At 38.6% G+C, this 12,234-nt stretch overlaps 1 protein-coding gene across 9 annotated transcripts in view; it reads left to right on the top strand.

The window, feature by feature from the left end:
- CAMK2D (calcium/calmodulin dependent protein kinase II delta) overlaps window positions 1-12,234 on the top strand; it is a 118,063-nt gene that overhangs the window by 84,280 nt on the left and 21,549 nt on the right. For 2 of the 9 annotated variants that reach the window (XM_062493155.1, XM_062493156.1), the window contains exons 8-14: window positions 494-577; window positions 1,591-1,685; window positions 1,996-2,118; window positions 2,669-2,752; window positions 3,427-3,469; window positions 7,262-7,293; window positions 9,754-9,768. In XM_062493155.1, the coding sequence (XP_062349139.1) occupies window positions 494-577; window positions 1,591-1,685; window positions 1,996-2,118; window positions 2,669-2,752; window positions 3,427-3,469; window positions 7,262-7,293; window positions 9,754-9,768 (476 nt within the window). Of the gene's footprint in view, window positions 1-493; window positions 578-1,590; window positions 1,686-1,995; window positions 2,119-2,668; window positions 2,753-3,426; window positions 3,470-7,261; window positions 7,300-8,823; window positions 8,857-9,280; window positions 9,287-9,753; window positions 9,769-12,234 lie in introns of all 9 variants that reach the window. The other 7 variants (XM_062493149.1, XM_062493150.1, XM_062493153.1 and 4 more) reach the window with 5 other exon arrangements.

Consider the following 12,234-nt stretch of genomic DNA (forward strand, 5'->3'; position numbering starts at 1 on the left):
GTGGTCATTAAGTTTTTATCCATCATAGTGTCCTAAGAAAAGTAATATTTCTTCCTACGTTTTGCATCTCTGCTCAGAGAAAACAGCATTGCTGGTAATGAATAAGGGATGAAGAACATGTAAATTTTAAAGGCCAGATTGCTTCAGAGATGCTTCCTGCAAACTTTTGTGAAGAGGTTTCCAGAAGTGGAATGAAGTGGCAGAAATGAGTTTTGCAGTGGAAAGATGGTATTAGATGTAGCTCTAATTTTGTGCAACAAATATCTCCTTATATATAGGATACAGTAGGTGCCCCTCTGCTTTTTTAGTTGGTCCCCCATAATGTCAGCATTTCCTCTAGGTCACGTGCCATAAAAACCAAAGGGGCAAATGAAGCAGTTCGTGTCCATGGCTTGGGAAATGTTGTCCTGGCTCTTGTGGGCTGAGAGCAGAATCTCTTGCTTTTTGCAGAGCACATACAGGTTTTGACCAGAGTTAATATGCCTTTTGACAGGCTTTGCTGGTACTCCAGGATACCTTTCTCCAGAAGTCTTACGAAAAGATCCTTATGGAAAACCTGTGGATATGTGGGCATGTGGTAAGAAGTTATTCTGAAAGTCATATTCAGTCCACTCTAAGGTGTCTTAAGTGTGAGAAATAATACCCAGGGTACATTATATTGTGCATCAGAAAATAGGTATTTAAATAAATTCAGTATTAATTTCTAGTAGAGGTCATTGGATTTTTTGTTACACCCTACAAGCTTCTCTTTTTAAGAATTATTTACTAAGTTTTGTTATCATGGCATTCTTGGTCATGTCTACACAACACACTTTCAAAGAGTATTAAAAAAATAGCTGCAGGTGTATGATGCCTAATTAGTTAGAGAGCACACCAGCTCATACTGTGAGCTGGACATTTAGTTTTGGTTCACAAGGAGCCTGAAATTCTCTCTGACCACTATACCCCATCTGCAGGTATAAACTGCAAAATTAAAAGTTTTCTAAACTGGAGTACAGAGCAATTGCTTTATCCTCCAGTTCTCAAAAGTGCCTTCCAAGGTACTGGCAAGTGGCAGCTCCCCAACTGGGAACAGAGGCTGGTTTCCTTACTTCAGTTCTACCCACACTTTGTATATGGTTGTATATATGAAAGCACTTGTCTTCAGTCACAGGGAATCTTCTCTGTCAGGCTAATGGGTGTTTTTTTCAATTTCCTATTGACCAAATTACAGAGAAATTTGACTTTCCTAAATTTGCTGTGCATGAGAATAGTTACAACACAATCTTTCAGATGCCAGTATAAGCCATGATGAAATCATAAGTAAAAAATGCATTTTCCTAGAACATCCGGAATCATGGGATATTATTTCTCCAGCTAGATCAACATTTCCAGTGTTCCTGGTCTGATTTTGTGTGTTTTCTGTAAGAGGTTACCTTGTCAACCCCACTTCTACTGTTTTTTTCCCAATATGAAGGGGCAGTATTTTTCCCATCCCAGTGGCTGGGATGGTACTCATGATCCCTTTGTTTTGCATGGTTGTTGGGTGCAAAATTAATTTCTGGGGTTTATTCCTTGAAAGCCCTTAACACTGGTGTGAATTTTCTGCAGGAGTCATTCTGTACATCCTCCTGGTGGGATACCCTCCCTTCTGGGATGAAGACCAACACAGGCTGTACCAGCAGATCAAAGCTGGTGCTTATGACGTACGTACCCTACTCAGTCTGTTCAGTTATTTATAATTGTACCTTAAGCAGGAGTTTGCTAGAGGGAGAAGTTAAGAACTGATGAGATGGTGGCATATGAATTCTGCAGCATCATCTTGTGTTATCATATTGTGTTAAACAGACAAGAGGCTGTTGGCCCTCAGATTTAGGTAATTTGTAAATGATGATGAGGTAAAGAAAGAGCCTTATAATTTTTAAGCTCTATTCTTTGAATCCAGTACTGGATCCCTAGGTAAAATTGTGGAAAGATTGTACAAGACAATATACACATGTGTTTTTCTCTCTGAAGTTCCCCTCACCAGAGTGGGACACGGTGACTCCTGAAGCAAAAGACCTTATCAATAAAATGCTCACCATCAACCCAGCGAAACGTATCACAGCATCAGAAGCACTAAAGCATCCATGGATCTGTGTAAGTAATTTCCACATGTTCAACACGATCACTTGGCAGACAAAGCAGTTTATGGTCTGGTTCAGCCTGTTGTGAATGTGTTTAGGGGATAACTTCTGTTCTTGTTCATGCAGCTGTGTAACTATAAATTGTAAAATTATAATTACACAGATAAGATCAATAGTGATCTATATTGAGATCTCAGCTTGGGGTAAGATTTTTGCAAATTTATGTCCTTTGCCTTGACTGTGTTGTGCAGAATGTTCTCTGCAAAAATTCGAGTGTTATTTTAAATTCTCAATGAGAAGCAAGTGCAGGAAAGTAACTTTGAGTTAGACAATGCTGTTCCTGGGTCCAGGATTTTCCTCCTTTTGTCAGTGTATTCCACACCATGACTTTTCAAGTGGATTTTACACATGGAAAAGGCTGAGTAAAAGGAGCACTATGGGATAGTCAGACAAGGTAGAAATCAAGGCCCAAGCTGGGAACCATGGGTTTGTAAAATGTGTGTTGGAAACAAACTGCTAAACAGCTGGCTGGGTGCCTCAAAATAATTCTTCTCTTCCCTCAGCAACGTTCTACTGTTGCCTCTATGATGCACAGACAAGAGACTGTAGATTGCTTGAAGAAATTCAATGCAAGAAGAAAACTAAAGGTAAGAATGAAAACTTGTGTTTGTGTTTGGTGTGCAAAACAAATGGTCTCTGTGCAGAGTTTTTCTAAATATTAATCTTAAAGGACCTGTTGGTAGAAGATCAGCTTTTGGTTTGAAGAGCTTAAACTTTTCACGAAAGTGAATAGAATGTAGCTTTTCTGCTTTAATTCAAAACTGTAACAGTCCTCTATATTTAGGCACACTTGAAGGAAAATCCTTAAGGTTATTCTTCTGAATTATGCTTTGTTTTTACCTGGCCAGCCATGATAGCTGTGCACATGTGAACTTATGTAATGGGCACATTACAAATAAACTCCTATTCCTCCCTGAAAAAAAGAATCTAAGAACAATAGTAAAGTCTCTTGCATATTCATCTATGTATTTTGAATAATTGCTGTGCCTCTGAATGCTCCGGGCTTGTGCATTACATACTGCCAGTTAGTAAATATTTGAGATATCAAGATTGCTTATAAGTGTGTAATTAAGATTAAATTACAGTTTATGCACTCATGTCACGGCATATGAGAGTTAATGCAGAGATAATCCATTCTCTCAGGGTTAATTCAGTAATTGGTGTCATTTTACTCGTGTATTTTCCTTTTGGTTGTGTTGTGTTGGCATTCTTAGTTTTACACAAGTGTGATGCTAATTTGAAAAAATGTGTGTGTACACAGGGGGCCATTTTGACAACAATGCTGGCTACCAGAAATTTCTCAGGTATGTTCATTGAGCTCCAGATTAATGCAGTCTTTATATTTTGATGTCTGTGTAGGCTGAGATCTAATTAAGCATTCGTTCAGGAACATCTAAGTATGATACATATCGTGTTATTTCCTGTGGTGAAGCAAACAAGAATTTAATCTCTTTGGGCAAAGAAATTCTTTTATGGGTGACAATCTGATTTTTCTGTAGAATTTGAGCTCCTTCCATGGTTTTTGATTGTTACCTCTCGAAGACAGGCAGCATTTTCCTGCCTGTGTTGTTGCAGGCAAATTGGAAGTTATGCATATAGCTCCACATGCACAAGTATCACCAAACAACATTTAGAACTTACATATTTTTGTATGTGTGAAAAGTCATTCCATGATTCTCTTGCATCCTGTATTAAAAATAACATCAGTACACATTCATTTCTTTATTGCTTTGCTAAGGAGCCAGAAATGTAGTAACATGAGTCCCTCTTTTCTTTCTAATGCCCAGCAGCGCCTAGCTGGATGTAAGGAGAGTTATTTCCTCTTTATGAAACAGTTTTGTCCTGATGACCCTGGAGATTTAGATCTTGCACTAAACAAATCCTAATAGCAAAAGCTAAAATTGCTGTTAGCAGAGTTAGAATTGTCCAAAGCAGTGGAATTGCCAGAATATTGATGCTGTGTTGAATTTTTCATTTTGCCATTTGAGATTTCCAGTGACTAGTGAAATAGAACAGCAGATTTGAATCAGGAATTTTACATATCCTCCTCCTCTGTGATGTAACTATTGGAGTGTAACATAAATTACTGTACAGACAAAAACATGATAGTGCTTTGGGCATGTTTGGAATAATAATAAGCACTGACTCATCCAAAACAATTACATAATCACCAAGGCGAGAACAACTTGTTCAATTTGCATAGTGCTTGAAATACAATTTCTTTCTTAGTTAAGTTCCCTTCTTTAATACACACCTAAACACAGAGGACTGCATTTATCTAAATTACCTTGAGTTAGTGCTGAATTAATTCCAGTGTCTGCCCATTCATTTAAAAGGTGGGAAGGCTGTAGGCTGCACTTCTTGTAAAAATGAATTACTGTTAAATATCAAAGAAACAAATAATTCCTCATCCCTCTTGATAACTGTCACTGTCTATATAAGTAAGGATTGAATTCAACTTCCATGAACCAAAAAAGCTGAAGTAGTTTTTAAACAGTATTTCAGCATGAGAAGCAAACAGGGGTTTTGACTTTTTTTTTTTTTATTTTTTTCACCTGTCATCTCTTGTTATACACCATAGCCACCCATGTTTTTTCTTGATGACATTTCATTTCTTTGGTTTCTTTATTCATTGTATTTCATTGCAAAGCATGCTTATGAAGGTCATTTGTCCATAATGATGTGGTTATAAAAGTGTTTTATTTTCCTTTTTTTTCTTCCTTTTATGTGGAATGTATATTTCTTGTGAGGTAAGACCCTCAGCACGTGAAAGGAACATCTTTTTTCTCCTCTCAATCCGAGCTGCTGTTTGTCCTCAATCACTTTAATTTCTCCATGTTGTCACAAACCATTTGTTTCCAGTCTGCTTTCTGGCCTAGTAGCGCTGCCTTAGGTTTTATTTATAGCTCTTGCTTGTAGTTGCCAGAAATCTCTCTTTGTGGGCTTAATTTAGAATATGCTGATTGCTTCGCTCCTGCAAATTCTTTAAATATTTGATTTGTATGCAGTATCTGTGATTAAAGAACGATGAATCCAAATACTATTGAAAATGCACTGCAGGCCAAACCCAGCAGAGTGGCAGAATATGTCCTGTAACATGCAGTAGTGCACAGTAATCCATGCTGGGCATATTCCAAAGGACGTGCCAGCAGTGCTATACATGCAATAAATACTTCGTGTTATTGCTTGTGGTGCCCTCATTTTACTGCCTCATTTAATTGTTTACATAGAACATGTAGTGTTTGTCAAGCGTCAAAAGAACTCAGAAGTTTCTCCCACAATTTTAGCAAAAGGACCTAGAGCAGTCTGTAAGAACTAATTTATGTTTTCCCATATGTTTTTGTAAGGGCTAAGGCTATAAAACACGCTTTGAAAGCTATTAACTTCTGGGTTTTTTTGTCCTTAGGTTTCAGAAATATCTCCTTCCCTTTGCTTTCCCTAAATAAATTCCTGAAGTTAATGGAGTGCCCATAATATTTATGGTAACGTAAAATCTCAGGCCCTCTTGCCTCAGGTCCTGCAAGCACCCATTGCCACGGGGAGTGTCCGATCTCCAAAGTGTGTGGAGAACAATTTGGTTTCAATATTTACTTACGTATTTCTTTAAATAAAAACATGCAGCAATACTGCTGCACAGTATAGGCAAACTTACTTTTGTTCATTTTGGCTGTAAGACGTGGCCGTGTGGGAGTTCTAATGGTAGTGCTGGCTAATGTCCATAGTTATTGAACTGCGTTTGGAGGGCTGATATATTAGTGAAGCTAGAAACATCAACCTGGCTTCACTTTCCAGGGTTTATTTCATGTAAACAATACAATAATGGGCATTAGTCATTTCTGTACAGTTGCTGAGGTGATCCTACATCTTCTGTGCTGTAAAATGAGCACTTAATGGAGATGTAGCTTGAAAATAAGCCACAATTACAAGAATTAGCTTTAAACGTAATCCACATATTCAGTAGGCCCAGTGTCCTAAGCCAGTCTGAGCAACCTTGAGCATGCAATTGGTTTGGGGTTTGGGGGTTTTTTTTAAGATAAGGATGCCAGTAATGATAGGAGCTCCATGTCAGCACTGTCTCCCTTATATACAGAACAGCAGTTTGTTACAAACAGCACTGTGGAACACTTTCTGATGGGAAGATTGGGTAATAAACATCAATCAAACCCAATAACACAGGCTTGTTGTGTAATTTATTATTCTTCAAGTCTTTGGCAGCGATTCACGAAGCATTTACGCTTTAGTGAATAGTTTATATGGATTTGGTAGGTCAGCCAGCATGTATTTCTGCTGTGAATGTTTTCAGGTTCAGAGCTGTGCTGTGCTTGTATGCACGTTAGCCTTCCAAATTTATTAAATTGGAATTATTTGATGCCCGTTTTAAGTGGTGGAATTTAAAGCCTGACATGTGACTAACATTATGGCCGATGAAATTTTGAAGAAATTTGATCAGTGTACAGCACGATTCAGAAAATAGCATTATTTCATTAGAAGCTGAAGCCAAGCCTAGAATTTGTTATTATTGCTTCATGGGCAGCAACCCTCCAGAACAACCCTTTGCTAGCAAATTTTCCTTCCTTTCTTCCTTGCAACTGTGCTGCCCTTTCGCACGAGGAGGCTGATGCTGTCACGGTGGGAAGTCCTCAGGGGGGATTTTGCGTACTGGTACCATCAGTGCGATACCAGTGGGCTCTGCAGACACCTGCTCTGAGTCCCCCCCATCCAAACAATACATTTTCATAGTGGTCTCAAACTACCCCTTATCATCAAATAGAAATATATTGCAGTTGAGAAAATGGATATGTCCAGAGCGGCTGCTTTTACACTCACCCTGCTTCATTTCCTCTCTGCCACTCAAGGAGTTCTCTCCTTGTACAAGTACAGCCAACCTAGGGCTTTAGTCAGTGGTAAAAGAGATGTTCAAAAATCCTAAGGATTGGTGCTTTCCTAAAGATTTCCTTCCCTGTGCTCAGAGAAACAAAAGGAGGAAATAAAAGCTGAGAACATACCTGGAGCTGGGAGGCACTGGGGCTTTGCTGCGCAGCTCGGTGACCTCAGGAGAACCACCTGACACTGAAATTATTTGTCTCCTTTTACAGCAGCCAAGAGTTTACTGAAAAAGCCAGATGGAGTTAAGGTAGGTTAAACACCTGTTTTCCTTTTCAAAGATGTATTCTTCTTACTCTCCAGCTCTCTGTAACTTCTGCCAGGTTTTGCAGCTGATTATTGCTATTTCTTTCCTTCATAGAATCTGTTAGTAAGTGCTTCTCACTAGTTGTTTAAAGTGGTTAAAGTTAATAGATGAAGCTTGGAAATGAAATAAAACAAAGACTTGAAAACCAGCATTTAAGTAAGCAGAAGATAGAAAACTACTGGAGAAAATGTTTTTTAATTAATTAATGACTCAGAGTTATCAATTAACTTGTAAATAATGGTTTGGTGGTGGGCTTTTTAGGCATCAGTGTTTATGTGCAGCTCTATTGCCTCTGTGTTTCCCCTTGACTTTCCATTAGATTTCGTGGAAGACCACAAGTGTACGGGTAGGCTTGACTCCACATGAGGTGTGTTCTGCCAGATGTACTTGCTATATTTGGCAGAACTTGAGGGGTTTACTGTCTCAGATCAGCTCATCCTGACTAAGAGACCTTGCTAAGAAGGGAACATTTTGGCAGCTTTCGTACATGATTTAGAGCTCCTGTTCTCACGTCACCAGACCCTGCAGGAGGAGAGATGCTTCACAAACAAGCGTTCTGCATAAATACTTTGGAAAAAAAATCAGGAAACAAAAATCACTCAGCAGGAAAAGAATTTTTTTGGTTTTTTTTTTTTTCTCAGAGGATTCTTAAAGGCTAATATAATGCCTCAAGCTTTCATTGTAAGATTCAAAAGGTATTCTTCTGTGATATGTGTGTTTACTCAGAAGTGTGTCTTTGACCTGAATTTTAATTTTCTATTTAATCTTAATGTCTTACTTTAACAAAACATAAATACTTGCTTAACTACCAGATTCAGAGTATATTTTTGCCTGCTGGCTGACATATGCACACATTGCCAATCAAAAAATCCTTAGCCTGACCTATAAAGAAATGAGTACAGTCCCATTTCAGTGCTTCTCGCTGCCAAGCAGTGGAGATCCCAGTCACATGGAGAAGCACACATTTGGAAGGGTTCTATCACTGCTGGAAAACCCTGAACATGTTTCATTGTGGAATAGATACATTTTATGCACTCTCTCTGACCAGTTTTCCTTTTTAAATATTATTCCTCCTACAGGTTTACAATGCTATTTGTTCTATCACAGTTTCAATTATAATGTGGGAAACAATTGTTGCCAAAATTTCCCTAAATTGCACCTGTTGGGATTCAGTTCTCTGGTTTTCAGCCCATGTTATGTGTCTGCTGTTAGTCTGCATGGTCATGTGGAGCAAAGGGAGTAAATGTACATCTGGGGAAGTCTGTTTTTGTCCTTGCTGTTATTGAGATGCTGGTATTGAGATACTCTGTAGCATTTTTCGACCCCTTCCAACAGCTGTAGCTGTCTTTTTCTTATTTTAAAAAAAAAAAAGCCAAAAGAGAAATATGCTGTACTCCATGAACTGATACTGCAAATCCAACCAGTCACGTTTTCTTCTTTTCCTTTCTCTCTGACTGGTCAATTCAGAAAAGGAAGTCCAGTTCGAGTGTTCAGATGATGGTGAGGATCTTTATCGACAGATTTCTTTTCCTCCTGTGAAATGTTCACACTTAGAAATCAAACAGTTGCAATTAACTTTGTTAACATACTGTGAGAACTGCAAGACTTTAAAGTACAACCTTGTGAATTTTAAGCCTGCAGTTGCTATATGCCGTCCACAGTGAATCGTTCGGCCGTTCTTTCAAGCAAGTCTTTACTCTTTTTTTTAACCTGGGGACATACAAAAACAAAAAAGTAGATGTAACATCAGCCAATGCAGCTGTTCTTAGTAAATAAGAATAGTAACAAAATAGTAATCTTGTAACAGCCTTCTCTTCATTTATATAACCTCTTTATTTTAGAAGCTAACAGTATTAATATCATAAAATGCAAGACAAAGCACACTGCACAGTGATACGGTGCTGCGTTAATTGATCCACTGTAGCCCGAGGTGCCATCACCATGCTAAAAGCTCAGGAGTAAAAAAGCCAATTTCCCAGCCTTCCCACACTAGTTTCCCAGCTAGCTTCCTTCACAGCTCGGGGCTGTGTCCCAAGATGTCCCAGCTGACAGTCTCTGTAACTTCTCTTCCTCCTCAACCTACTCTCCAGTCTTGTGTTCATTTGGCCTCCATGACTCCACACAGTAACTTCCTCTGTTGCTGTTTATGGGGGTTTGGAATGTGATCTTGGAGGTGTTCGTGAGGATGGGCTCTGCCTGCTGCTGCTGCCAGCAGAGAGAAGGCAGACAGCCCTCATCCACACCTTGCACTGGGAAGCCAACTCTCCTCGGACAGCAAAAACTGCTGGTCAGGTGTGAGCAGCCCTGCTGTTCCTTGGCTGAGTGCAGAATTCCAGTGACAGGAACCATGGTGTCCAAAGGAGGGGCGCTGGCAAGGTGCAGTGTGGTTATTTCCAGGATCCCAAACCCAAAGTGTGCGCTAACTTTTTGTTACAGAAGTAACATGTGAGAGATAAAGCCCCAAGATACAGGTTTTATTTGTTAAAATATTTTCATATCCTATTGAAAATGGCCAATAATGATTTCTACAGTCGTGCCCAGCTGTTTGGAGCGTGTGTGTGTCTGTCCTGCACTACTGTCACACCTCAGAGGGTGACTTCTGGCAAGCTATGCAGCAGTAAAACCTTCTCCTTCACAACAAACTGAAGGTCATGGGTTAAGCACAAATGAGCTTTGAAGTAACTGTTTTGTATGATACTATCGTAATCCTTTTGGAATTATTTCCCTTTGCTGTTAAAAATACATGCCAGATTCACTATGTATTCATAGATTAATGTCTGTTCTATGAGAGAGAAAACTGTTCAGCTTATTGCTGTTTTCTCTCAAGTTTCAAAGGGTTTTGCCAAGTTCTGTTCACATGGAAGAAATAACTGTATTTTGAATCACATTCTCTCTCTCTCTGTTCCTAATGAATGCTGGATTCTTGATATCTCGCTGAAGGAGTTTTGAATAGGTTTCCTGCAGTTTTAAGCAGTAGCTGTAATGAATATTGTTTATTTTCATAGGGCTTCCACCAAGGGAGTATGGACCCAAGCCTGCTCTCCTTACTCAGGCAAAATTGGAATTGAACTTTGACTAACCTGTTTTCCTTATGTATTCCAGCAAGAGTACTCATTTGGGGTACCTCTCGAGTTTTTGTATTAAGCTGTTACTGAATAGCAATGTATGAAATCTGGTCAAATCTTCATTTCTTTCCTTATATTTTTCCTTTATGTTTATTTGCTTTTCGCCGAGGTCATTTTAATCGTAGTCTCTCAATGACTACACTGTCACAAAAATATCAATTTGTAGTTATGCAACTTGACATGCAATTTTTGTCTTGCATGGAAGGTTTAGTCTCCTGTCAAGCAGCCTTGTTTGTGTTCCTGATTTTCTACAGATCTCCAGCAGAACTTTGGTTTACGGAAATGGATGAGGTTTTCTTTAAAGGTTTTTCCTGAGTAAGGAGTTCAGGGTTCTGCCCATCTCAGAATCCCATATATATCAAAGCAAGTAAAATACTTGCCAAGACTTAGATCTCCCCTGAAACACTTTATACACAAATGTGTTTGTTCTCTCCTTGTCCTGACTTCAGACAGTCCTACAGCTTCCAGCTGAATGGTGCATAGAGATATGAAATTTATTTGACTTTATTTAGCTAAGCCAAGTCAGGCCATGATCACTTGCAACTCAGTAATGATTCGTATGTTCTCTTAATGACAACTTCTGTAGAAAGACCTTTGTTTAAAAAACAACTGCTCCTCATCCTCCTGCTGTACAGCATCATGAACTTTGCTTTTAAATCAAAGAGAATGATTTTTATTCTGTACGGCAAAGCGCATTATTAAATAAGCGTCTACATAATCTTCCCTGATTAGGTAATGAAGCTACTTTATATTCTTCAAAGCCACTTAAATGCTCATTAAAAATTAGAAAATTTGCAGTCTGTAATTCATTACTGCAAATCCTGTGGACATTTCCATAATTTAAACATATCCTAAGTAAGATTCACTTCAGCTGCAGGCTCAGTTCCTGAAATCCACAAGTCAGTTGCCACGCCTGGCCCAAAATAAAATAATCATCAAAAAGTGCTGAGGATATGGAGTCTGCGAATTTCATTTCTTTCCGTTCCGTAAAGTTAATTACATTTCTAGGAAAATCCATTAACAGTGCAATTTCAGGCATTTCTGGTTTTGCTTTGCACATTTATTGCTAAGTACTATGACTAGAAGGTTCAGTAGAACATGTTTTTTTGGATCAAAGTCTTTTCAGGTGATCTGTATCTATATACCTAGTTGTGCATGATGCTTTGGACGACCCTTGTTAAAATGAGACATGACCAAAAGGTACATAATATTTTTTTCCTCATCATTGTTAGAGAAGAAAAAAATGCATCTTTCAAACCAATTTTACAATACTTGAATCTTGCTTCTTAGTGCATGTAAAAAGTGGCTCGCTACATTATTTCTCTAGTATTTCTGTTCTTCCCATACCCCATGATGTTAATCAAAGTTAAATCTTAAAAAATGCATTTAAAGGACCAGATACTTTCAAACTTCCTGCTGGGCAGTTTAATTTGAATTTATATTTTGTACAGATAAAACCAGAAGGTGTAGCACTATGCTAAGCTTAAGAAGTATCATGAGGATCTATATGTAGAGTTAAATAGAGAGATGCTGATGGCTGGATTAATACCACAGGTACCATAGTGGGAAACCTCACACTTCCGAGTCACAGTATCAACACTGAGAAGCTGCCAACAATTTTCTGCTAAAAATAGCCCAAAAAAGCTAAAGGGGAACCTGTCTCTTTCTATTGTCAGACATATTTATTCCAGAGTAGAATCAGAAGCCAGTAGAACAAATTACAGATTCTCAGAGCGCTATGAATAATCAAATA

Source organism: Cinclus cinclus, chromosome 5 (assembly GCF_963662255.1).
Source record: "Cinclus cinclus chromosome 5, bCinCin1.1, whole genome shotgun sequence".
Lineage (NCBI taxonomy): Eukaryota > Metazoa > Chordata > Aves > Passeriformes > Cinclidae > Cinclus > Cinclus cinclus.